Raw genomic sequence first — 27895 nt, 5'->3', positions numbered from 1 at the left:
TGTGACCCCATGGACTGCAGCCTGCCAGGCTCTTCAGGAAAATCTGTGGAATTTTTCCAGGCAAGTATACTGGAGCAGGTTAACATTTCCTGCTTCAGGGGATATTCCTGGCCCAGTGATCGAATCCTTGTCTCTTGTATCTCCTCCATTGGCAGGCGGATTCTTTACCACTGGGCCACCTGGGAAGTCATAATTAACTTTGTTATATGTTATATAAGAATGTTGTCAATAAAACAAATCCTGAGTTCTCATCACAAGGAAAAAAATTGTTTCCTATTTCTTTTATTTTGAATCTATATGACATAATAAATGTTCACTAAACTTATTGTGAACAAATTCATTTCAATTATATATGTAAGTCAAATCATTATGCTATATATCTTAAACTTCTATGTGCTATATTTCAATTACATCTCAATTAAACTGAAAGAAATAATACTGACCATGTCTTTGCCTGTATACAGAAACAAAATCTAGCTGTATTTTACACCAACTCTTTCATTTTAAAATGATTGTAGAAATATCACACAGAAATAGTTGAAATCAAGTAAAACTACTTTCTCTTCATTTACATTTTTCATTTGTTTTCTTCTTAAATAAGATTCATAAAACATCAAAAAATATGACCTCTATGGTACAGAAATAAAAATGCTATTATATATATAATTATAGTTCTTGTGCATTAAAAACATTTTGCAAGCATTGAATTGGATGGTTTAAGTGTAAATGAATCAGAACAGCTGAAGTTAGGTTTTTCTTCCAGTGTTTACTAATAAAAGAACACAATAATAGGTAAGATGTGTGCTTAGTTGCTCAGTTATGTCTGACTCTGTAATCCCATGGACTGTATCCTGCCAGGCTCCTTTGTCCATGGGGATTCTCTAGGCAAGAAAACTGGAGTGGGCTTACTTGCCCTCCTCCAGGGGATCTTCCCAACCCAGGGATTGAACCCAAGTCTCCTACATTGCAGGCAGATTCTTTGCCTACTGAGCCACCAGAGAAGCCCAAGAATCCTGGAGTGAGTAGTGTACCCCTTCTCCAGGGGATCTTCCTCACCCAGGAATCAAACCAGGTATCCCTCAATGTAGGCAGATTTTTTACCAGCATTACCTTACCAGATTCTTTAACTCAGCATTAGGCTTCCCTGAGTTACCAGGGAAGTTCAGGAAGTAAGTAAGTAAGATACTTATTCATAATTTGAGTAGGTATTCCCATTATATTTGGAAACACAAATACACATGGTTATTCTGCTTTTCAGCAGAAGATAAATTGTCAAGTAAGTCCTTTATTTATTTATTTTTTTCTTGGCCATAGTGTGCTATGAAGGATCTTAGTTCCCTGACCAGGGATTGAATTTGTGCCCCTTTCAGGGAAGTGTGGAGCCTTGACCACTGGACCACCAGGGAAGTCCCCAAATAAGTCAATTTCTATGGCTAAAGTAATCCATAGAATTTCTTATAAAGCATTCAGTTTGAAACTAAGGAATCACCTTCATTAGAAATCTCTTTTCGTGGAGTTGGTCTTAGTCTCTTAAACATAATGATGCCTTGACAATAAAACTGTATTTGATAGTTAGCTAGTAGACTCCTATTTCAGGTAATATTTAATATAAGGAAGTTTACCTCCACTTATTACAGTGGAAGGTTTAATTCACAGCTAGTATTAATTGCATTATAGGTATTTCATTCTCATTTTAAAAAATTTCAGCAATAATTGCATTGAGAATGTTAATTAATATTTTAGGCTTACATATCTTCTCCAGTCCATTTAGCTTCTAAAATAAATTTCCACTTTTTCTGCTTTTTGTTATGGTTGAAAATAATACTGGAAATTTTACTGTGTGTAGCCAGGGAAAATGTTCATCAAGCAGTCATAATTCACAGAGCACCTTTCTCCCCACCCTCCCAACTCCCATCCCAGAATCATGTACTGTATTTCCCTGCATAGCTATCTAATCAACAGCTCTAATGCATATGAGTTCAGCATCAATTGATATTTACTATAAACTATAAGGATATTAACTTGCCTGTAGAATCCCAGGGACGGGGGAGCCTGGTGGGATGCCGTCTCGGGTCGCACAGAGTTGGACACGACTGAAGCAACTTAGCAGCAGCAGCATAAGGATACTAAAAAGAGTATGCTTCATCACCAGTTATTAAAATTAGGAATTTCAGAGTCTTGGAAGTTACAAGGTCCATTTCTCGCCAGTTCAAATATTTCCATTATCATGTATAGCCTCCCTTCTTAAACCTATAGGTTTGGTAAGTATAGTGTTGGAAATAAAATAATTGAGTAGGGATTCAAGAACTAAACATATTTCCTATTATTATTATTTTTTTTTTTACCTTTCTACTTTTAAAGTAACTACCAGCTCTTTAGGAATAGTTATGGATGGAATCTAGGCAATTTTTTTACTAAAAAAAAATCTTGAACTCTAGCTGAAACATGTCTCAAATAAGTCCAATGTCCAAAGAATACCTTGTCCCTCCTCCTGCTTTTTTGCTTTCCTGGAATAACCAACACTATTAAAGAAGGGGCCAGTTTATAGACCCGATTTCAGAAGTCATAAACTAGAAAGTAAAAATAAAACTCTAATGCTAGTTAAATTGGAAACAGAACCATTGAAAGAATGAACAATTCTGACTCAAAAATTATGAAATTAATATTTGCTATTTTTCCTTCAGATCATACAATTAGAGATTATTAAAATTAAGGGTTTCAGAAATTTTCTACTTTGACTTTTTACTTTTGTAAGGAAAGAAATTAAAGAAATTACTTTTTTTTAATTCATAGCTAGTATTCAAAAAATTTATTGACTGTGTAATATATTGTGTTATGGTCTGAATGTTTGTGCTCCCTCAAAATTAATGTGTTGAAATACTAACACCCAATGTGACAGTATCAGCAAGGAGAGTCTTTGGAAGGTGACTAAGTTGTGAGGGTGGAGCCCTCACATGACTGAGATTAGTGACCTTATAAGAGAGATCTCACAGAGTTCCCTTGCCCCTTCACCACCAGAGAATTTCAGAAGTCACCTGATTTTAGACCTCTAGCCTCCCCCACTCCAGTACTCTTGCCTGGAAAATCCCATGGACAGAGGAGCCTGGTAGGCTGTAGTCCATGAGGTTGCTGGGAGTCGGACAGGACTGAGCGACTTCACTTTCACTTTTCACTTTCATGCATTGGAGAAGGAAATGGCAACCCACTCCAGTGTTCTTGCCTGGAGAATCCCAGGGATGAGGGAGCCTGGTGGACTGCCGTCTATGGGGTTGCACAGAGTCGGACACAATTGAAGCAAGTTGTTTATAAGCCATTCAGTCTATCTTATTTTGTTGTAGTAGCCCAAACAAAGACAGTATGGGACACTCTGTTAAAGACTCTCTCTATCTATATGTATGTATGTATGTATATACATATATATATACACATATATATGTATATGTGTGTGTATATATATATATATATATATATATACACACGGTTTTTCCAGTGGTCATGTATGGATGTGAGAGTTGGACTGTGAAGAAAGCTGAGTGCCGAAGAATTGATGCTTTTGAACTGTGGTGTTGGAGAAGACTCTTGAGAGTCCCTTGGACTGCAAGGAGATCCAACCAGTCCATCCTAAAGGAGATCAGTCCTGGGTGTTCTTTGGAAGGATGATGCTAAAGCTGAAACTTCAGTACTTTGGCCACCTCATGCGAAGAGTTGACTCACTGGAAAAGACTCTGATGCTGGAAGGGATTGGGGGCAAGAGGAGAAGGGGACGACAGAGGACAAGATGGCTGGATGGAATCACCTACTCGACATGGGTGAACTCCGGGAGTTGGTGATGGACAGGGAGGCCTGGCATGCTGCAATTCATGGGGTCGCAAAGAGTCAGACACGACTGAGTGACTGAAATGAACTGAACTGAACTGATATATATATATATATATATATATATATATATATATATATATATATACATATATATAAAATATCATCCTCTTGTGGATGAATAAAGCTGTGATGTTCAGCTTTTGAGTAAAATTGAATTGGTACAGTAAAAATGTGTGCATTCTTTTTGTATTTTTAAAATTAAGCTACTCTAACAATAAACTGTACAACATTGCTGAACATTTCTGTTTAGATCTGACAAGTTCGTTTTCTCCAGTACTGTTGCCATTGGCCTTCTTTGATTCTCTTTGCCCTTGGAATCCAATATTCTCTGACTCTAGATGCCTTGCTCAGAACCCAGTCTTGCCTACCTCAAAGGCTCTATTCCTGTCAGACTTGCCTTGATTTTCTTCAGAGCTGATTAGGCTAGATTGGAGGCCAGGAGATCAACTGGTAGTCTTCTGCAATAAGCAAGGAACTAAATGGATGAAAGATTGAACTGAGTCGTGATGAAGGTCAAAGAGAGGATGTTAAATATTGTAGGTGTTAAGAAGAGAGACAGTGCTAAGCTTTCACCACTCCCTACCCCCAACACACACACACACACACACACACACACACACACACCACTACTGAGTCTTCAGGGGATTAAATAACCTCAACTGGGTAGCCATAGAGGAATCAAAAGAATATATCATCACTTTGCTGGCCTACTGTATTACCCTGTAAACTGGCATCTTTAGGAATCGGTAATCTGTAGCTACTTCTAATGGCAATAAAACATTTAAAATGGGTTCTTGTCCAGAAAAACAGTGAATAAGTCCTTTAAGAATAGTTGAAAGATTCCAGATAAAACTCTCTTTTCTCCCTCTGTCAGAACTCATGAGCCACTCCAAAAACCTTCAGTAAATATTTTTAAAAAGAATAATACATTTAAATAATTAGGGGGCTTGAACAGATTTTGAATTAGCAGCTATAATTATAACCAGCTTGCAGTATAACCAAGTGCTTAAAAGGTAGCGCAAAGGAGACACTCTCCCAAGGGTCTAAATGGACAGCTATTCAGAAATGTGTGAAATGGTGATGATTCTAGTCTTGTCTGCTCCCTGCAGATGGTATTAAATGCCTATGCAGTACATAAGGAGACCATAAAGAGAAATAACCCTTTAAACAGATATCAGTGTATGAGTGGGTGCTAGACAAGCATGCATTTACAAGTAAAATGAATCTGTCTGCCACTTATTTGATACCATTTGCAGGGATATCAAAAGTGATGCCATTATCCCACAGATGACTTGTTCTGGGCATTGTATCATTTATGTAAAAGAGATGGCACATCTCCCTTAACAGCATGTCTGGTAGGTGTGGATAGCTTTCAGCCAACCAAAGTTTTACAGTAAATTTCAGATGGTCTGCATGAAAAGGACTTGTGTCTCTTGGCAGCCACAATAGAGGCATCTGCTGCTTTGCTTAAGTCTGCCTTTTCCTTCTTCCTTTCTACATTTTTTTTTGTAGTCACCATGGTAAGTCTCAATTAACCAATCATAAATATTATGGCTGTTATGGATATGATTATGATTACTTAGGAGTTGTCCCTCTGGTCCGTAAATTGGTGATCTTGTTGATTTGATAGTCTGTATCTGTGTAGCAAATTTCATTTTAGCCCTCACTCACAGAGCCAAACAAGGTTCAGTGTAGCTATAGCAGCATTTCTAACTAATTAGAGTGGGACTTAGGAAAAACTTACAATATGCTTATGTTTATGAAGGAAACTTTAGGGCTTAATGTTATTATTGTCAATATTATATATCAAGTTTCAGCTCTAGAAGAACTAAAAAATATAACTCCCTCCAAAGTATCTAACTCCCAGATAGCTCAGTGAATTACCACAAAATTTCTAGCTTTGGACCTGTACAGTCTAATGTTTAAAATAATAGGCACATTATTTAAGTGCAGGATGTTAAAAATGGGTGGGAAGGAAATAACCCTGCATAACTCAATGAGGATCAAGAGCTTTAGACTGCATCTGAAATGGTGCATCTTTTCTATAAAGATAAAATTTTACATAAGCAAAAGCTATATTTAAAAAGTAAAACATCTAAGATTTACATGATGATTCAGTCAGAGTTAAGAAGCAAGATGCACGGAAAAGTCCTAATAGTAGTATAATATATTCACCATTAAAACTAATGTGACTGAAGTCCCATGTAGGAAAAAGAAGGAAGATAATTATGATTTTGTTGCATGTAGTAATACTTGCTGACATCTATAAAGTACTTTCTAAGTGACAAGCACTATACTAAATACTTTAAATATTTTATGCTGTTTAAAACTCTCAATTAAGGATATAGATATTCCAATTACCCCTTTTATCATTAAGGGAACTAAGACAATGAGAGTAATGCTTAATTACTAATCAGATCATATTTGGAATAATTACATCTGTTTGGGAATAACAAAATGGAATATAGAGGAAGATGAGTATGTTCAGAGAAGTGAGAGGAGGGGACTTAAATCTTTTTTTAAAAAAGTTCATCTTACTTTTGTATGAGTGATTATCTACCTCCTCTACTAGATGGTGAATTCATGAGCCCAGGGCCAGATCTGCTTGGTTTAAGGTTGTATTTCAAATGTCTAGCACAATCCTTGGCACAGAGTAGGTACTCAGTATATTAAAACTTTCTGGCAGACTTAATAAAGCCAAATGTCCTTGCACAGACAATACATTGGTATCCAGGATAGCTGTCATGATAGTATTTAAGAGCTTTTCTGTGGAAGATTAGATTTGTTCTGCATGCTAATGGTAGGAAGGAAACAGAGAAGAAATTTGAGTTCAAAGTATTTTAATAGTGATTGTTGCCCCCAAAAAGTAGATGGAATGAGAAGCTGCTATTTCACTGTCACTGGGTGTTCCAGCATAATTTGGGTATCACTTTTCAAGGTGATAGTGAAAAGCTATTTTAATGATAATAGGTGTCTGAGGCATTTAAGGTCATTTGGCTCAGATGGTAAAGTGTCTGCCTACAATATGGGAGACCCGGGTTCGATCCCTGGGTCCAGAAGATCCCCTGGAGAAGGAAATGGCAACCCACTCCAGTACTCTTGCCTGGAAAATTCCATGGACAGAGGAGTCTGATAGGCTACAGCCCATGGGGTCTCAAAAAGTCGGACACGACTGAGCGACTTCCCTTTCTTTCTTTCTTTCTTTCTTTCTTTTTCTTTCTTTCTTTCTTTCTTTCTTTCTTTCTATAAACTGAAATGGGGCTTCCCTGGTAGCTCATCTGGTTAAGAATCCACCTGCCATGCAGGAGAGTCTGGTTCAATTCCTGGGTAGGGAAGATGCCCTGGAGAAAGGATAGGCTACTCACTCCAGTATTCTTGGGCTTCCCCTGGAGGCTCAGATGGTAACAAATCCACCTGCAGTGCGGGAGACCTGGGTTCAGTCCCTGGGTTGGGAAGATCCCCTGGAGGAGGCATGGCAGCCCACTCCAGTATTTTTGCCTGGAGAATCCCCATGGACAGAGAAGCTTGGTGGCCTACAGTCCATGCGGTCACAGAGTTGGACACAACTGAGTGACTGAGCACAGCAAGCACAGCATAGACTGAAATCCCCTGCTTTTAGTTTGCATTCTAGAGAGGTAGGAAATATCTAAAGACTTGTTGAATCTTTGAGTAACAGTTTGGTGGTATTTTGAGTTTGAATTAAGAAAGTATTTATTTGTAACAATTATATCAATAAAAATCATTAATATAGCAAAATCATTTGGTAACAAAGTAAATAAAGCAGATCCTCCAATACAGTGGCATAAGTGAGTGGTTTATTTTTATGAGAATAATTTAAGAGGACTGTTTAGGAACTGTCAGATAAATATTAGTGTAATTGCTACAGAATTGCTAATTGCATATAATTAATGCCTAAGGCTATACACGTGAATCTGTGTGATTTTTATGTGTATCACGCAAATTATAAGTCAAATGAATACTCTTTTACCTTCAGGTATGAAAGTGAAAGTGAAAGTTGTTCAGCTGTGTCCTACTTTTTGTGACCCAATGGACTATATAGTCCATGGAATTCTCCAGCCCAGAATACTAGAGTGGGTAGCCTTCCCCTTCTCTTGGGGGTCTTCCCAACCCAGGAATCAAACCCAGATCTCCCACATTGCAGGTGGATTCTTTACCAACTGAGCTATGAAGAAAGCCCTTTGCGACCCCGCGAGCCCATGGACTATAGCCTGTCAGGCTCCTCTGCCCATGGAATTCTCCAGGCAAGAATACTGGAATGAGTCTTCTCCAGGGGATCTTCCCAACCCAGGGATCAAGCTCAGGTCTCCCGGATTGCAGGCAGATCCTTTACTGTCTGAATCACCAGGGAAGCCCTCCCTCCAGGTACACATCACACAAACACAGACACAGATAAATCATCATATTCAACCAATACATTTTAGTATATCATATAGTTTAGATATTATGTCAAACATTTCTATTTTTATAAAATCAGTGGGAAAAGACCAAAATGAGATATGCATATGGAAATCTTCCTCAATAGGCAGCATTCCACATCTGGCAAAGAGAATTATGAGATATGCCTTTTTTAAACATAATGATTTGTGGAAAGTATTTGGTGCAAAGATTTCAAAAATAACAAGAGTAAACACTACAGTTCTAAGAACTACAATATGTAACTTTTACTGTAAAGGATATGGGAAAATTTTAATAAAGTTTGGAGAATCAGTCCTAAAGAATATAAAAGTTGGACAATTGACTGATTATTTTGGACTTATCAAAGTGGATTGACTCATTTGTAGAAAGATCCAAATAAAGAGAATAGTAGTATACAATTTTCAATGTTCTGTGTTGTATTTAATGCAGAAGAATTAAATGTCTATATGTTCAAGACTATATTCTACCTAAAATTTGCATTTTTCATACTTCTAACACAGCTTCATACAGATATTTGGTGTTATAAATAGTTAAACTCTTGTATAGATATTTTTTCAGACAATGTAGTGATTACACAAGTCACACACACAAAAAGATTTGTCAAGTTTCTTTAGCTATACTTTCACCGCCTATGGAAATTTAGTTTTTTTTTTTTTTTTCATCAAATATATATTAAGTGCTTGGAAACTCTCAGAACCTTTGTAAATGCTGACTACACGGAAAGGAATAAGTCAAATTGTCCACACCTTTAAAGATTTCAAAGTCTTCTGGGGATTATAGACTGAGTGTCCAAAGAGTATACTGCAAAAAAAAAAAAAAACACTATAATAAATATTCAAATTATTGTATCAGAATGTCCATAGAAGAAATAGTTTTCATTGACTGGTGAAGAATGCAATGGAGTTGGTTAGGAAGAATAAAGGTGATATTTGAGTTTGATCTAAAACAATAAGCAGAAATTTACAAGGGAGATAAATATAAAAGCATAAAATGCTTAAATTGTTCGAAAAACACAAGGAGCATGAACTTCCAAGAAGCATAGGAAACCTGGGTCACTATATTAGCATATAAGATGGCTAGAGCCAAAATGAATACACACATAGGAGATGATGACTATAGATTTTAACCTGCAGAGCATTTAATGCAAGAATCAGAGGATTTTATTTAGAAGAACTTATAGTTCATCCAATTATTTTGAAAGCTGAGGTTGGTCATTCTAGAGAAGACCTAAAGTGGAGGAACTGTGGAAACAATAGGCCAGAAATCAGCACTGTGATATAGTTTGCAAGTAAGTGATTATAAGACATCAGCCATGACTGTGGCCAAGCTTTTCAACAGTCATGTACAACATGGTATGATGGTATTGAATCAGTTTAGTTAAGCAAAAGTAGCATTTCACAGACTTTTTTTCCTGTGCTATTCCAGGTTAGCTTGGCCAAAGAGAAATTACATGAGATTTTAAAGCAACAAGCATTATGTTCTCAAAGTTAGAGTGAGGCACCAAGGACCATTTCTGCTCATGCATGTTGTCATTAACCTCCCCTTCTTCACATCTTGTTTATACCCTCTCCCTCGTCCCAGATCCCATGCTACATGTTTTAGGTTTCTGTTCAACTGGAACAAGTTTTAGAATCAATTCATTTTCTGGCAATCTATTGCTGAACAAGAAGTCACCCCAATAATTAATGACATAAAACAGCAGCCATGTTATTGTATCTGCAAGTTTGTGGTTCAGGAGTTTGGGCAGCACATAGTGGGGACAGCTTGTCTTTATACCATAAGGACTGGGACTCAGGTGGAGCAGTTCAAATGCCAGGATATGGCTGGGATGGTTGAACTAGATCATATATCTTGGTTCTTGGTTCTGGCTGCCATATAGATCCTACACTTCTTCATATCATCTTTGCTAGAGCCTGATATATTCAAGGGAAGCTTATTACTCATTGTTTTAGTCCCTAGACTAGAATGGATAGAAAAGCCGTAAGCCTGCTTCTTTTTCTCTGGGCTTTTCCGTTGTCTATGCAGCACCTCCATGTGGACTTCCTCATTGTCTGGTGGTCTAATTACAGTCAGACCTAAAGCAAGCATTCCAAGGGACCTGGGTGGAAGTTGCAAAACTTCTAATGGGCTAGCACAAAAGTCCCAGGATATCATTTCCACTCTCTTTTATTAGTCAAACTTAACTAAAGCTAGTACAGGCACAGAGAGGAACTCTGCATCTCAATGAGAGGAATAACAACAAGGATTCAACCATCTTTAATCAGCAATCTTTAATTTACTTTTGGAGTTAACAAAAGTTATGTATAGGCAAAGATAAAGAGTGAGGAATGACTGAGATTTACAAATCGATTGAATAATTACCTCATTAGTGGACAATGAGGTTAATGCTGGTCTCTGTGGGCTAAGCTTGAGATCTATCTAGCACTAAACTTTAGGTCAATGCATAGAGATCAAACACCAGTTATCCATGTTTAGATGCATAGAGATCAAACACCTTCATTATTCTCATGTATAAGACATAGGATGAGAGAGAAGGCAAGTTTCACTTCAAGGGAACCATTTAGGTATTCCTTAACATACATTTTTTAAAAATTTTCTGGAGTATAGTTGATTTACAAATTTGTGATAGTTTCAGGTGGATAGCAAAGTGAATCAGTTATACATATATCCTTTTTTTTTTTTTAATATTCTTTTCCCACACAGGTCCTTAAAGAATATCGAGATGAGTTCCCTGAGCTATTCAGTAGGTCCCTATTAGTCATCTATTTCATATGCTTTTTATTATAATCTTTTGAAATTCAGGCCAGACTTCTTGCTGAAGGCAGTTCCTGCATGGAAAGAGGTCTGAATTCTAGTCACGTAGGTCTCTGTAGGATACATAAGCAAAAAGTTGACTTGTGGATGTAAAGGCCGTAGTCCCAGATCATATGATAAAAATGAGAAACCCCTCTTCATCTGAACATTGAAGGGGATGGTGAGCATGGGTGGAGGGAGTGGGAATGTTGCTGCTGAAGCAACTCTGTGATATCCTCCCTTAGAACTGCTGGTTGCTGAAGCTACAGCAGTTGCAAAAATAAAGTAGGATCACATATGAATCAGCTATTTGAAATGAGGAATGCAGTGGAAGTTCAGAAACCGGAGGGGAAATAGAGAAAACGGGCTTGCTGCTGGAAAGAACAGAGATGGGATCAAAAGAAATTCCGTTTCTATTCCTTGCTTGACTTTCTGAGTCTTAACTTCCTACTCTATGAAATAAAGGGATCAGCCAGAGATCACTAATAGTACTCTCAATTCCAAAAGTCCATAAATGGCTTAGGGAAATATAAGAAGTCAATTCCTGGCTAAGTTAAATGTGAATATAACACCAACACGACATGTGTCATATATTCATATAATTGTATGACTTAGCTTATCTAGATGACCTTTACCTCTTCTCCTTTAAGTAATGATAAACCTGAGATTTTTCAGGAGCAATCTTATTTTTAAAATTTTAATTATGCCTCCCTACTCTGTGGCTCAGCAATAAAGAATCCACCTGCCAGTGCAGGAGCTGCAGGTTCAATCCTTGGGTTGGGAAGTTCTCCTGGAGAGAAAAATGGCTTCCCACTCCAGTATTCTTGCCTGGGAAATCCCATGGACAGAGGAGCCTGGCAGGCTACAGTCCATGGATTCACTAAGAGTCAGACACGACTGAATGACCAAAGGACAACAATAACTATTCAGACCACATATCTGAGCATTAAGTGTAAATTTTTAAATAAACACATCTTTACCAAGACTCCATGCTCAAAAAGGACAAGTTGCAGGTAAGGAATGTTTGTCTTTAAACAATGGTATATGAAAAGTTGTGCTGTTGACCAACGGAAAAGAAAAAACAACAACAAAAATGTTAAAAACAGAGAAACAAGGAATCATGAGATAGGGCACGTGTTATCCTGCCCAGTTGCTTCAGTCATGTCCGATTCTTTGCAACCTCTTGGACTGTAACCCACCAGCTCTTCTGTCCATGGAATTCTCCAGGCGAGAATGCTGGAGTAGCTTGCCATTTCCTGCTCCAAGGGATCTGCCTGACCCAGGGACAGAACCCTCGTCTCTTGTGTCTCCAAATTGGCAGGAGGATTCTTTATCACTAGCACCACCTGGGAAGTATATTAAATGCCAAATAGATAAATGACTTCCTACTAACAAATGGCTATGAAAACTATATTTCAATTCATCAAAGCCAGTGTCTTTTGATTTCTGTAATGTTTATGGAAAGTATTACCTTGGCTTTTGGAAAATATTACAGAGTAAGATGTTTCCTGGTTTGCTACATGCTGATAGTCTTTTTTTCCTTTTTTTTTTTTCCCCCCAAAATGTTGAATTATTCTCTAAAAGTTTATAGAATGGGAGTATTTAACTCAATGTCAATACACGTTTTATGTGAGTTTAACAGAAGTAAATAGTCTCAATTTTGAGATGGAAAAATACAAACAAGAGAGTGACTATGTGATTCTCCCATGTTCACTAACAAAAATTCTTGATAAGTAATACTATCTCTTTTTTCACAAATGTTGACAAAACGATTCCTGAGGTTTGATTATATATTTAGACAAAACTGTCATATTTTAGCTGATAAAAATATTATATATTCTAGAAAAAACTGTCATATTTTAGCTGATAAAAATATGCATAGAAATCCTTCAGAATGCATGCTAATTTTGGCCCTTGTATGAGACCTGCAGCTGGTTTTCATAAGAACTGCAATAAGCATGGTTTGGGAATAGTCCTGCTGCCAATAGTGGAACTAAAATGAGATTCATCTTTTCCTGTTAAACTATTCAGGCATTTAATCCCAGCATAGTTGACGTTAAAGTAGACAAAGGAATAACCAGGACAGGGGAAAAAGAAAACGTAATATCCACTGATTCTATGAAATGCCAGTATCACAAGGTATAGTAGGAGACCTTCAAAAGCAAATGATAAATGTGTACCTTTGTTAAGTTCTTATGGGTATGGTCAAGGTCTCTCTGGTCATTTCTTTAAAAGACAGTTTTCTTTTCAGAATGAGAGGTTGAAGAATCATCTTCTTCTTTGGGGAACTTGAAGGAAAGGCTATTTTTAGGGATAGTTATAGCAAAGCTTGCTTTGTACCTAACAGGATGAGTTACACACATTTTCATAGTCTCATGTAGCCCTATAACATAATAATGTGACAATATATGTAATTACATGCATGTAATGTGACACGATCAGACATTTTGTTATAGATAAAAAGGCATAGATTAATAGGCAATCAGATCAGATCACATCAGTCGCTCAGTCGTGTCCGACTCTTTGCGACCCCATGAATCATAGCACGCCAGGCCTCCCTGTCCATCACCAACTCCCGGAGTTCACTCAGACTCACGTCCATTGAGTCAGTGATGCCATCCAGGCATCTCATCCTCTGTCGTCCCCTTCTCCTCCTACACCAGCATCAGGGTCTTTCCCAATGAATCAACACTTCGCATGAGGTGGCCAAAGTACTGCAGTTTCAGCTTTAGCATCATTCCTTCCAAAGAAATCCCAGGGCTGATCTCCTTTAGAATGGACTGGTTGGATCTCCTTGCAGTCCAAGGGACTCTCAAGAGTCTTCTCCAACACCACAGTTGAAAAGCATCAATTCTTCGGCGCTCAGCCTTCTTCACAGTCCAACTCTCACATCCATACATGACCACAGGAAAAACCATAGCCTTGACTAGACGAAACTTTGTTGGCAAAGTAATGTCTCTGCTTTTGAATATGCTATCTAGGTTGGTCATAACTTTCCTTCCAAGGAGTAAGCGTCTTTTAATTTCATGACTGCAGTCACCATCTGTAGTGATTTTGGAGCCCAGAAAAATAAAGTCTGCCACTGTTTCCACTGTTTCCCCATCTATTTCCCATGAAGTGGTGGGACAGATGCTTATAAATTCTCGGGGACAATTATTAAAGTCATAAAAGTAAAATGAAGAAATAATAATATAATTCTGTCAATAAATTTTACTCCTCAACAAGGTAACACAGATAACCATTCAGATAGGTCAAGACAAAAGATTATTCTTTTTAAATAAAATATGTTGTTCTCTGAATTAATAAATTATTAGCTCCCATTTCACTGTATTGTTGCTAAAACTGGAATAGATTTATTTTCATGACATTTGAGGTTAGGATGAAAGAAACAGAAGACAAAAGAAAAATTAAGTATTTAAAAATTAAGTTTATCCCTGACCAAAATTTTTATGATGATGGCATAAAATCCAAGACCATTTTCACCACCACTGCCTTCATCTGTGTCAAAGTCCCCTCAACTGTAACTTCACTTTTTTTATATAACCCTGTATGTGAGACAACAAAAGAAACACAGATGTATAGAACAGTTTTTTGGACTCTGTGGGAGAGGGCGAGGGTGGGATTATTTGGGAGAATGGCATTGAAACATGTATAATATCATATAAGAAACGAATCACCAGTCCAGGGTCAATGCAGGATACAGGATGCTTGGGGCTGGTGCACTGGGATGACCCAGAGGGATGGTACGGGGAGGGAGGTGGGAGGGGCGTTCAGGTTGGGGAACACATGTACACCCGTGGTGGATTCATGTTGATGTATGGCTAAACCAATACAATATTGTAAAGTAATTAGCCTCCAATTAAAATAAATAAATTTATATTTTTTAAAAAATGAATACTGACATTATAGAATCACTACTAATATTGGGACAGATGACTGAAATGAAAATTTCCTCTTTTTGAGGGTGCAAAAAGAATGTTCTTAATGGTCTGAAATAAATGATTTGCCGAGACTGTGTGTACATGGGCACAATAGTCTTTTCAGCAGCAGACAGAAAAGCGTGCCAGGCTCATAAATCTGAGGAAACAAAAGGAGAAAAACACCTCAGAAAAAACAACCCCACCAAATCAAACAATGAACAATTCTCTCTTACTTGGAACAGAAATGTAATATGGATGACAATAATATTACATGCAAAATGTGCATAAAAACTTGCTTCTAGCTTAGGGAATTGCGTTCCACTACAGATATTCTTTTGTCCATTCATTTTACGTTGTAAAAATTGAAGTGATTCTAGACTTAACACTTTCAAAGTCTCCAAATAGCCAAGACTGAGTTGTGTTAGTATTAAAAGCACAGCTATTCTACATGAATAAAAATACCAACATAGGAAATAATGTCTCAGTGCCCTCCAGCCAAAGATAACCAACAATCGACCTATAGCTGAACAAGTTCCAATGAGGCAGATCACACACCATGGGGTACCACGGGGTGTCAGTAAGAGGGTTTCTGAAAGGGCTTACCACAGGATTTGTGCTTTTGTTAGATGATGACTTGTTGGGTGGGGGGGGGGCGGATCTTTGAAGAAGCATCAGTTCACTTTGGAGCAAATGATGTAAAGAAGCAGGGGTAATTCTATGATTACATATCTAATTAATCTTGACAAAAAACTAAGATCATGGCCTATGGTCCAATCACTTGATGGCAAATAGATAGGGAAACAATGGAAACAGTGAGAGACTTTATTTTGGGGGGCTCCAAAATCACTAAAGATGGTGACTGCAGCCATGAAATTAAAAGACACTTGCTCCTTGGAAGGAAGTTATGACCAACCTAGACCGCATATTAAGAAACAGAGACATTACTTCACCAACAAAGGTCCATCTAGTCAAAGCTATGGTTTTCCCAGTAGTCATGTATGGATGTGAGAGTTGGACTATAAAGAAGGCTAAGCACTGAAGAATTGATGCTTTTGAACTGTGGTGTTGGAGAAGACTCTTGAGAGTCCCTTGGACTGCAAGGAGATCCAACCAGTCCATCCTAAAGGAACTCAGTCCTGAATATTCATTGGAAGGACTGATGCTGAAGCTGAACTCCAATACTTTGGCCACCTGATGCAAAGGGCCAACTCATTGGAAAAGACCCTGATGCTGGGAAAGACTGAAGGCAAAAGGAGTATAGGGCAGCAGGGAATGAGATGGTTGGGTGGCATCACTGACTCAATGGACATGAATTTGAGCAAACTTCAGGAGATAGTGAAGGACAGGAAAACCTGGCATGCTGCAGTCCATAGGGTTGCAAAGAGTTGAACACAACTTGGCAACTGAACAATAACCACAACAAAAGTATTGGCTGGGCTCTCATGATACTTGGAAGTGGAGAGTACTGTGTGTAAGAGGGGATGGGAGGTGCTTGAATACAATCACAAAGTGGTCTCTTTTTGTGTGTCATTTCATTGTCTTAGAGTGGCCTTGGTTGGTGTTTTGGTGTTCTGGATCATTTACAGGATTGAAAACCTCTTGATCTGCAGCTTTAAGTGCCAGACTAGTTCCTTGATGTAAAGGGAGCTTTCTCATTTTCAGGTGTAATATTTAGTTAATCATAAGGTAATAGATAAAAGTAGTCTGAAAAGCACACACACACACATATTGAGTGAATCATTAAATGGACTTTAAAAATAATTTTAAACACAGTAATTTATTTTATAGAGCCCTTACATAGCATATACTTTAGGCCAGGAACTTTCTAAATATTGTTTCATTCAGTCTCCATAAAATAGGTATTGCTGCTATCTCTATTCTAAATATCAGGAAACTGAAGCACAGAGAGATTAAACAGTTTGAGCAAAGATGCACAACTAGTAGGTAGTAAAGCTGAAATTTAAAACTGGGAAGCTGGCTTCAAAGTTTAATCTCATTACTGCCATGCCGTGCTACTATTAAAAGCTAATTCTACTTTTCTAGACTGTAATTTTCACATTTTACATGTAGATTATGAGAAAAAATTTGAACCTACCACCAACCTACTAAAAATTTGTTTTCCTTTACCTATGACCACTCCCACCTCCTGCTCATCACTGATGTTCTAAACCTTAACACACTTCAGAGTGACTTGAAGAAATGAGATAGCACAGGCTACTCTGGGTTAAACTGTTGTACCAGCTATTTCTCAACCCATAAGATGGATGAATAGGGACAGGCCAAGCAGAGGACAGAAAGGAAACTGAGCTAAGAGAGATCAGCCTGACCTAACCCCATGAGAACAAAAGTTTGCATTACGAATTACTTCTACTTGTCAATTTTTCCTCATTTTATTTTAATTTAAGGTTTCAATACAGCTATTCAGCTTTCAGTTCAGTTCAGTCACTAAGTTGTGTCCGAATCTTTGTGACCCAATGGAATGCAGCACACCAGGCCTCGCTGTCCATCACCAACTCCTGGAGTTTACTCAAACTCATGTCCATCTACTTGGTGATGCCATCCAACCATCTCATCCTCTGTCATACCCTTCTCCTCTCACCTTCAAACTTTGCCAGCATCAGGGTCTTTTCAAATGAGTCAGCTCTTTGCATAAGGTGGCCAACGTATTGGAGTTTCAGCTTCAGCATCAGTCCTTCAAATGAATATTCAGGACTGATTTCCTTTAGGTTGGATTGGTTGGATCTCCTTTCAGTCCAAGGGACTCTCAGGCATCTTCTCCAACATCACAATTCGAAAGCATCAATTCTTCAGCTCTCAGCTTTCTTTATAGTCCAACACACACATCCATACATGACTATTGGAAAAACCATAGCCTTGACTAGACAGATCCTTTGTTGGCAAAGTAATGTTTCTGCTTTTTAATATCCTGTTTAGGTTGGTCATAACTTTCTTCCAAGGAGTAAGTGTCTTTTAATTTCATGGCTGCAATCACCATCTGCAGTGATTTTGGAGCCCCCCAAAATAAAGTCTGCAACTGTTTCCACTGTTTTGCCACCTATTTGCCAACAAATAGGGGACCAGATGCCATGATCTTTGTTTTCTGAATGTTGTGCTTTAAGCCAACTTTTTAACTCTCCTCTTTCACTTTCATCAAGAGGCTCTTTAGTGCTTCTTCACTTTCTGCCATAAGGGTGGTGCCATCTGCATATCTGAGATTATTGATATTTCTCCCAGCAATCTTGATTCCAGCCTATGCTTCCTCTAGCCCAGTGTTTCTCATGATGTACTCTGCATATAAGTTAAATAAAGTGAAAGTGAGGTCGCTCAGTTGTGTCCGACTCTTTGCGACCCCGTGGACTGTAGCCTACCAGGCTCCTCTGTCCGTGGGATTTTCTAGGCAGGAGTACTGGAGTGGGGTGCCATTGCCATCTCCCAGGGGATCTTCCTGACCCAGGGATTGAACCTGGGTCTTCCTCATTGAAGGCTGACTTTTTACTCTCTAAGCCACCAGGGAAGCCCTGGTTAAGTTAAATAAGCAGGGTGACAATATACAGCTTTGACGTACTCCTTTTCCTATTTGGAACCAGTCTGTTGTTCCACATCCAGTTCTAACTGTTGCTCTCTGACCTGAATACACATTTCTCACAGGTAGCTCAGGTTGTCTGGTATTCCCATCTCTTTCAGAATTTTCCAGTTTATTGTGATCCACACAGTCAAAGGCTTTGGCATAGTCAATAAAGCAGAAGTAGATGTTCTTCTGGAACTCTCTTGCTTTTCCCATGTTTCACTGGATGTTGGCAATTTGATCTCTGGTTCGTTCCTCTGCCTTTTCCAAAACCAGCTTGAACATCTGGAAGTTCACGGTTCACGTATTGCTGAAGCTTGGCTTGGAGAATTTTGAGCATTACTTTGTTAGTATATGAGAAGAGTGCAATTGTGTGGTAGTTTGAGCATTCTTTGGCATTGCCATTGGAATAAAAACTGACCTTTTCCAGTCCTGTGGCCACTGCTGAGTTTTCCAAATTTGCTGGCATATTGAGGGCAGCATTTTAATACCATTTTTCTTTTTGGATTTGAAATAGCTCAACTGGAATTCCATCACCTCCACTAGCTTTGTTCACAGTGATGCTTCCTGAGGACCATTTGACTTCATATTCCAGGATGTCTGGCCCTAGGTGAGTGATCCCACCGTCGTGATTATCTGGGTTGTAAAGATCTTTTTTGCATAGTTCGTCTGTGTATTCTTGCCACCTCTTCTTAATATCTTCTGCTTCTGTTAGGTTCATACAATTTCTGTCCTTTATTGAGCCCACCTTTGTATGAAATGTTCCCTTGGTATCTCTGATGTTCTTGAAGAGATCTCTAGTCTTTCCCATTCTATTGTTTTCTTCTGCTCCTTTGCACTGATCACTGAGGAAGGCTTTGTCATCTCTCCATGCTATTCTTTGGAACTCTGCATTCAAATGGGTATATCTTTCCTTTTCTCCTTTGCTTTTCACTTCTCTTCTTTTCACAGCTATTTGTAAGGCCTCCTCAGACAGCCATTTTGCTTCTTTGCATTTCTGTTTCTTGGGGATGGTTTTGATCACTGTCACAAACCTCTATCCATAGTTCATCAGGCACTTTGTCTATCAGATCTAGTCCCTTAAATCAATTTCTCACTTCCACTGTATAATCATAAGGGATTTGATTTAGGTCATACCTGAATGGTCTAGTGGTTTTCCCCACTTTCTTCAATTTAAGTCTGAATTTGGCAAAAAGGATTTCATGATCTGAGCCACAGTCAGCTCTTGGTCTTGTTTTTGCTGACTGTGTAGAGCGTCTCCATCTTTGGCTGCATAGAATATAATCAATCTGATTTCGGTGTTGACCATCTGGTGATGTCCATGTGTATAGTCTTCTCCTGTGTTGTTGGAAGAGGGTGTTTGAAATTACCAGTGCATTCTCTTGACAGAACTCTATTAGCCTTTGCCCTGCTTCATTCTGTACTCCAAGGCCAAATTTGCCTGTTATTCCAGGTTTTCTTGACTTCCTACTTTTGCATTCCAGTCCCCTATAATGAAAAGGACATCTTTTTTGGGTGCTACTTCTAGCAGGTCTTGTAGGTCTTCTGAGAACTGTTCAACTTCAGTTTCTTCAGCGTTACTGGTTGGGGCATAGACTTGGATTACCATGATATTGAATGGTTTGCCTTGGAAACAAATAGAGATCATTCTGTTATTTTTGAGACTGCATCCAAGTACTGCATTTCAGACTCTTTTGTTGACTATGATGGCTACTCCATTTCTTCTAAGGGATTCTTGCCCACAATAGTAGATATAATGGTCATCTGAGAAAATTCACCTATTCCAGTCCATTTTAGTTTGCTGATTCTCAGCTGATGTTCACTCTTGCCAACTCCTGTTTGACCACCTCTAATTTGCCTTGATTCATGCACCTAACATTCCAGGTTCCTATGCAATATTACTCTTTACAGCATCAGACCTTGCTTCTATCACCAGTCACATCTACAACTGGGTGTTGTTTTTGCTTTGGCTCCATCTCCTTATTCTTTCTGGAATTATTTCTTCACTGATCTCCAGTAGCATATTGGGCACCTACCAACCTGGGGAGTTCATCTTTCAGTGTCCTAATTTTTTGCCTTTTCATACTGTTTATGGGGTTCTCAAGGCAGGAATACTGAAGTGGTTTGCCATTCCCTTCTCCAGTGGACCACATTCTGTCAGAACTCTTCACCATGACCCGTCCGTCTTGGGTGGCCCTACATGGCATGGCTCATAGTTTCACTCAATTAGACAAGGCTGTGGTCCATGTGATTAGACTGATTAGTTTTCTGTGATTTCTGTGTTTCTGTGATTTCTGTGTTTCTGTGGGTTTTCAGTCTGTCTGCCCTCTGATGGAGAAGGATAAGAGGATTATGGAAGCTTCCTGATTGGATAGACTGACTGAGGAAGATACTAGATCTTGTTCTGATGGGTGGGGCCATGCTCTGTAAATCTTTAATACAATTTTCTGTTGATGGGTGGAGCTGTGTTATCTCCCTGCTATTTACCTGAGGCCAAACTATGGTGGAGGTGATGAAGATAATGGTGACCTCCCTTAAAAGATCCCATGCATGTACTGCTACAGTCCATGCCCCCAACCCTGTAGCAGGTCACCAGGGACCCACACCTTCACTGGAGACTCCCAGACACCCACAGGCAAGTCTCCTGTGGGGGTCACTGTTCCTTTCTCCTGGGTCCTGTTGCACAAGGTTCTGTTGTGCCTTCCAAGAGTCCTATTCTGCCTTCCCCAATCACAATTAGAAAGTCATCTAATGATTATAAGACAGTCATCTAGTTACTATTAGATAGTCACCATCATTCTGTGCTTCCAAACCTCTGTGGATATCAGTGATATTTATTTATCTGGTTTGAAATAAAAATAAAACTAAGGCCTGGGGCATGAGCCTGTGCTCCTACTACAACTGCAGCTTCTATAGAGCCCATCTATCCACTCTGTCCTCTATATGCCAATATTTTTACTTATTTATTAGCAATTACAGATATGCAGATGACACCACCCTTATGGCACAAAGTGAAGAAGAACTAAAGAGCCTCTTGATGAAAGTGAAAGAGGACAGTGAAAAAGTTGGCTTAAAACTCAACATTCAGAAAACTAAGATTATGGCATCCGGTCCCATCACTTCATGGGAAATAGATGGGGAAACAGTGGCTGACTTTATTTTGGGGGCTCCAAAATCACTACAGATGGTGACTGCAGCTATGAAATTAAAAGGTGCTTGCTCCTTAGAAGAAAAGTTATGACCAACCTAGACAGAATATTAAAAAGCAGAGACATTACTTTACCAAAAAAGGCCCATCTAGTCAAAACTATGGTTTTTCCAGTAATCACCTATGGATATGCAAGTTGGACTATAAAGAAAGCTAAGCACTGAAGAATTTATGCTTTTGAATTGTGATTTTGGAGAAGACTCTTGAGAGTCCCTTGGACTGCAAGGAGATCCAACCAGTCCGTCCTAAAGGAAATCAGTCCTGAATATTCTTTGGAAGGATGGATGCTGAAGCTGCAACTCCAATACTTGGCCACCTGATGTGAAGAACTGACTCATTTGAAAAGACCGTGATGCTGGGAAAGGTTGAAGGCGAGAGGAGAAGGGGACAACAGTGGATGAGATGGTTGGATTTCATCACTGAGGCAATAGACATGAGTTTGAATAGGCTCTGCGTGTTGGTGATGGACAGGGAAGCCTGGCGTGCTGCATTCCACAGGCTCACAGAGAGTCAGACACGACTGTACGACTGAACAGAACTGAACTGAATGAACTACAAAGCTTGTCCATAATGGTAATGCAATATTGATTCCCTTAAATAAAATTTCAGATCACTCATTGAGACCCATGCATTCTGGAAATGCATGCATTTTACAGGAACACTTAAGGTGCTTCAGGTTGTGATATAACACTTACAAACTGTCGGCACCAGCTCTTGATTTTGCATCCTCCTCAGTTGTAATCATTGAGGCCTTCCATTGGGATCCTCAATTCACCACACTTCCTGTGAACATGGAATAAGGCATGTTAATATACTTCTCGAATTTGTTCTGAAAGTCACCTGTAGCCTAAAGCTTCTTAACTGATGACTTTAGAATAAGCATTAAACACATGGGGTCGCTAAGAGTTGGGCACCTCTGAGAGACTTCACTTTCACTTTCATGCATTGGAAAAGGAAATGGCAACCCACTCCAGTGTTCTTGCCTGGAGAATCCTAGGGATCGGGGACCCTGGTGGGCTGCCGTCTATGGGGTCGCACAGAGTCGGACACGACTGAAGTGACTTAGCAGCAACATGCCTAACATCAATCATAACAGATCACTACCATGTCTGACATTTTTCCAGACACTAGAAATAAACAGGAACAAAGTAGCAAAAGACCCAACCCTTCTTGAGTTTTCACTTTAAGAAGTAATTATATTAGCTAGAGTAGCTAACAAACCCCCAAATATATAATGACTCAAACAAAATATCACATACAGATAAATTGTCAAAAGAGTTACTCTGGGTTCAAGGTGGAGGTAGGGCTACTTTGCTGAACACATCCATTCAACATGTGGCTTTAAGATATTTCTGGGATACAGTATCCAGTAGGCAAAGGAAAATAAATAAATGTGGAATCTTTGTATGCCTTTATATTCTAAAATCAGTATTCTTTACTTCTCCTGCTATTCCATTGGATAGAACAAGTATTGTCCTTAGACAAGAGAATGTAGGACCTCTGTCTCAAGACCTTCACCCCATGAGGCCTATGCTCTAGGGTGCCTTCTTCATAATTATATAAGGCCCTGGTTGCCTGGGACTGCATGGAACTGGCCAGAAGTCCTGCCTAAGTAGATAGACATATATAGACTTTGATGTCTAAGTATACCTAGACTAGGTCCTCTGTGAACTTTCATCTCCAGTTCTCACCTTGGGTCATCCTGTGATCCTCTGCCTCATGTGCAAGGAAAACTGGATGCTTCAAAAAGCTCCAGAACTTAAGTCTATGAGATCATTGTGAATCCAGTGCCCGGGTTTTAGTTTCAGGAAGGCAGCCTGATGAGCAAATCACTCCCATTAGCTCTTGTGGTATTTCTTTGCAGGGTTGCCTAAAATTAAGGTGACTAAATTAGTTGGCATACTGATGCTGGGTGAATGTCACTCAGATTAGACATATGCTGAGTTAGAGATCTAGACCACCTACAGCTAGCACCAACAGTTGGGCTTGAACCACACATATGAGCCCATGCATCAGTTGTCACTTGTCCACATTGTGACTATGGTGCTGATGCTTGTCTGTAGCATCCACGGGTGGTAGGTAGTGGAAGAAGGTGTCTTTTATTCTGTAAGTCCCATTCTGATGGTACCTAGTACCACATGTCAGGCTATCCCTTAGAAGTGTCTACACCCATGTCTTTCAAATGATTTTGAGATTTTTGTTCCACAATGATAATTTTGTTCCTATGATTCTTGCCTTCTTGCCTCCAATAGACATTGTGGCACTATGCTCATCCAAGTCAGCCTTAAGCCCTGCCAGATGGACATTTCTCAGATAGATGTAGCTTCTTTTTTTGCTCGACCCATTGGTCCCTTATCTATCCTCTCCACTGGTAATAGTATATGGAAGCCAGTGATGTACTCAACATTCTAAGAGATCATATTCCAGGAATATAGTGATTATGATGTAAAAGGTTTAAGAGAAGGCATGGTTAGAAGATGTACTATTATCCTTTCCAAATGGTAACTTTAAAATGATCAGAAAATGAATTATCTTTCATACTAGTCTATATTCCCTGGATAATTCTTGCATTTGTCATCACCAATGAGACACAATAAGAATTTCTGAGAAAGTCATTGAAAGCTGGTAGTCTCTAACAGGGTTTCCCAGGTGGTGCAAGTGGTCAAGAACCTGCCTGCCGATGCAGAAGGTGCAAGAGACACGAGTTCAATTACTGGTTTGGGAAGATCCCTTGGAGGAGGGCATGGCAACCCATTCCAGTATTCTTGCCTGGAGAATCTCCATGGATAGAGGAGCCTGGAGGGCTATAGTCCATAGGGTCACAAAGAGTTGGACATGACTGAAGTGACTTACCATGGCCATAGTCTCTAACAGCATGATGGATAATGCAGTGTTGTGGTAAAGACCGATGCTGAAGCTGAAGCTCCAATATTTGACCATCCAATGCAAAGAACTGACTCATTGGAAAAGACCCTGTTACTGAGAAAGATTGAAGGCAGGAGGAGATGGGGACAACTGAAGGTGAGATGGTTGGATAGCATCACTGACTCGATGGACATGAGTTTGAGCAAACTCTGGGAGTTGGTGATGGGCAGGCAAGCCTGGTGTGTTGCAGTCCATGGGGTCACAAAGAGACGGACATGGCTAAGTGACTGAACTGAACTGAAGTAAAGGTGAAATAGGCATTAAACAAATGGAGTTAGAAAAATTAGATGCAAGAGGAATATATATGGTTTAAATACAAATAGGTTCTATAAAGCCATGGAATCATTAGTAATCATACTGTTGCTACTTTTTTCTCACAATATGAGATAAGAAATTAGTCAGGAATGTCACATTTGACAATAAAGAGCCCAGAAGGGCCTCTTAATCTGAGCAAGAGGAGATGGTACCTGGACCCTGTAGAGATTCTTTCCATGCACTTATTGGACAATAAACCAACTCAGAAGTAACTATGCTTTACTAATTATTCTAAATTTTCACTGATAAATTATCATATCTCACATAGGCCCATGGATTCAATAACACACTTTTTCTTTTTCTCATTAAACTTTTTTTTAATGGGTCTCAAATTCTGTGACAGATTTTTGGTCAAGTTGTTTTCATTAAAAAATACTGATTTTAAAAACTAATAACTTAAAAAACTGCCACACACAAAACATATGGTCCACAAAACATTCTCCTTTCCTTCTGAAGGTTTTACGGTACATTGTGATCATTAACCAGTCTTTTACAATTAAATTTAAATGGCCAATTGAGACAAACAGTTCTGAGACCATTCTTCCACCACTTATTAAGACTGGGGTGGCAGGTATTGGGGATAATATTCATTTAGCCTTCTGAGCTTTCTGGGCAGACTTGGTGACCTTGCCAGCTCTGGCTGCCTTCTTGTCCAATGCTTTGATGACACGCACAGTGACTGTCTATCTCATGTCACTCACAGCAAAACGGCCCAGGGGAGGATAGTCAGAGAATCTCTCGACACACATGGGCTTGCTAAGAACCATATCAACAATGGCAGCATCACCAGATTTCAAGAATTTAGGGCCATCTTTCAGCTTTTTGCCAGAACGACGATCAATTTTCTCCTTCAGCTCAGCAAACTTGCAAGCGATGTGAGCAGGGTGACAGTCCAGCACAGGTGCATATCCAGCACTGATTTGGCCTGGATGGTTCAAAATAATCACCTGAGCTTTGAAGCCAGCTGCTTCCATTGGTGGGTCATTTTTGCTGTCAGCAGTCACATTCCCACAATGAACATCTTCGACAGATACGTTCTTGACATTGAAGCCCAGATTGTCCCCAGGAAGGGCTTCACTCGATGCTTCATGGTGCGTTTCTACAGACTTCACTTCAGTTGATACATTGACTGGAGCAAAGATGACCACCATGCCAGGTTTGAGAACACCAATCTCCACTCAACCCACAGGGACAGTACCAATACCACCAATTTTATAGACATCCTGGAGTGGCAAACACAGGGTTTGTCAATTGGGTGAATTGGTGGCAGGATGCAACCCAGAGCTTCAAGCAGGATGATCCCACTGGCATTGCCATTTTTATGGGTGACTTTCCATCCCTTGAACCATGGCATGTTAGCACTTGGCTCCAGCATGTTGTCCCCATTCCAGCCAGAAATTGGCACAAATGCTACTGTGTCGGGGTTGTAGCCAATTTTCTTAATGTAGGTGCTGACTTCCTTAACAATTTCCTCTTATCTCTTCTGGCTGTAGAGTGGCTCAGAGGAATCCATTTTGTTAACTCCAACAATTAACTGTTTTACACCCAGAGTGTAAGCCAGAAGGGCATGCTCATGGGTCTGCTGGTTCTTGGAGATACTGGCTTCAAATGCACCAACACCAGCAACAACAATCAGTACAGCACAGTCAGCCTGGGATGTGCCTGTAATCATGTTTTTAATGAAATCTCTGTGTCCTGGGGCATGAATGATAGTAACATGAATGATAGTAAATCTGTCCTCAAATTTCCACAGGGAGACATCAATGGTGATACCATGCTCACGTTCAGCTTTCAGTTTGTCCAGGACCCAGGCATACTTGAAGGAGCCCTTTCCCATCTTGGCAGCCTCCTGCTTGAACTTTTCAGTAGTTCTCTTGTCGATCCCGCCACATTCATAGATCAGATGGCTAGTCGTAGTAGACTTCCCTGAATCTACATGCCCAATGACAACGATGTTGTTGTGGGTTTTCCCTTCCCATTTTTGCTTAGGTTTAACAGTGGTTTTCATGACACCTGTGTCCTGGAGGCAAACCCGTTGCCAAAAAGTGTGCCAATAACACACTTTTAGTCAAATTATTTAGATAAGGGCCCCACAAAAATATTTCCCTGGGTCTTTTTTATTTTTTCCAACAGTGGCTATGACTAGAATTCATTCACATGGACACACCTAATTACAAGGGTGAATGGAAATGTAGTTCTTAAGGTACTAAGCTAAGTCAAGCAAGAATAGAAAGTATTTGTGTGGAGTGTGTATGTGTGCATGGCTAGCAATTCTATTACTGAGAGTTAGATGATAAATATGAACATGTAAGTTATCGAGTATGTTACAGTGTAAAATGTGTTTTAAAGAAAAAGTTGAAATGAGAGGTGGGAGTGTCTAATCTATGTTAGACTCTTAATAATGCTTAATAGTGGGAATAAAGCCATGTTCATCATAAGACTAGTTTTGATCTTATTTGGCCCATAATGGATTACTTTCTTATCTTCATATAAACTTGTGTCTATAATGAATTATTCTCTTCTTTGCTTACTTTATTTCAATTCATTGTTTAGAGTCCAGGACAATCAGCATTTATTCAATCAAGCTGTCTTTTCTCACTGATTATTCCCTCTAGTTTTTCTGAGCAATTTTGTTTATGGTTTAACTATTCTATCTACCTCATTCTGCACTGTATCACACTGAATAGTGCATATTCCTTGAAAACAGGATTCATCACTTACTTTTTATCTTTGAATCCCATAATGCTTACTGTTGACTTAAGCTTAGGAAGTCCTCTACAAATTTTTGCTGAATTGACTTTAGGGCTGTTCACCTTGAAAAGGTGGGGCGTCCCAGGCAGTGCTAGTGGTAAA

General features: G+C 39.3%; 1 protein-coding gene, 1 long non-coding RNA gene and 1 pseudogene across 3 annotated transcripts in view; all 3 read right to left on the bottom strand.

The window, feature by feature from the left end:
* The window catches only part of LOC133258806 (uncharacterized), a 74439-nt gene extending 50272 nt beyond the window's left edge, over positions 1–24167 (bottom strand). For both annotated transcript variants that reach the window (XR_009740175.1, XR_009740189.1), the window contains exons 1-2: positions 23494–24167; positions 22498–22585 (exon numbers count right to left, since the gene is read on the bottom strand). This is a non-coding gene — a long non-coding RNA (uncharacterized LOC133258806). The remainder of the gene's footprint in view (positions 1–22497; positions 22586–23493) is intronic.
* A 1558-nt stretch (positions 24168–25725) lies between these two features.
* LOC133258682 (elongation factor 1-alpha 1-like) lies at positions 25726–26193 on the bottom strand. The gene has a single exon (XM_061435497.1). It carries the CDS (start codon positions 26191–26193, stop codon positions 25726–25728), a length of 468 nt encoding a protein of 155 aa, XP_061291481.1.
* Positions 26194–26220: 27 nt separating this feature from the next.
* On the bottom strand, positions 26221–27282 carry LOC133258616 (putative elongation factor 1-alpha-like 3; annotated as a pseudogene).
* Between the last annotated feature and the right edge of the window lie 613 nt (positions 27283–27895).

This window comes from Bos javanicus, chromosome 1, assembly GCF_032452875.1.
Source record: "Bos javanicus breed banteng chromosome 1, ARS-OSU_banteng_1.0, whole genome shotgun sequence".
In the NCBI taxonomy this organism is placed as follows: Eukaryota; Metazoa; Chordata; class Mammalia; order Artiodactyla; family Bovidae; genus Bos; species Bos javanicus.
This window is presented reverse-complemented; position numbering and strand designations above follow the sequence as displayed.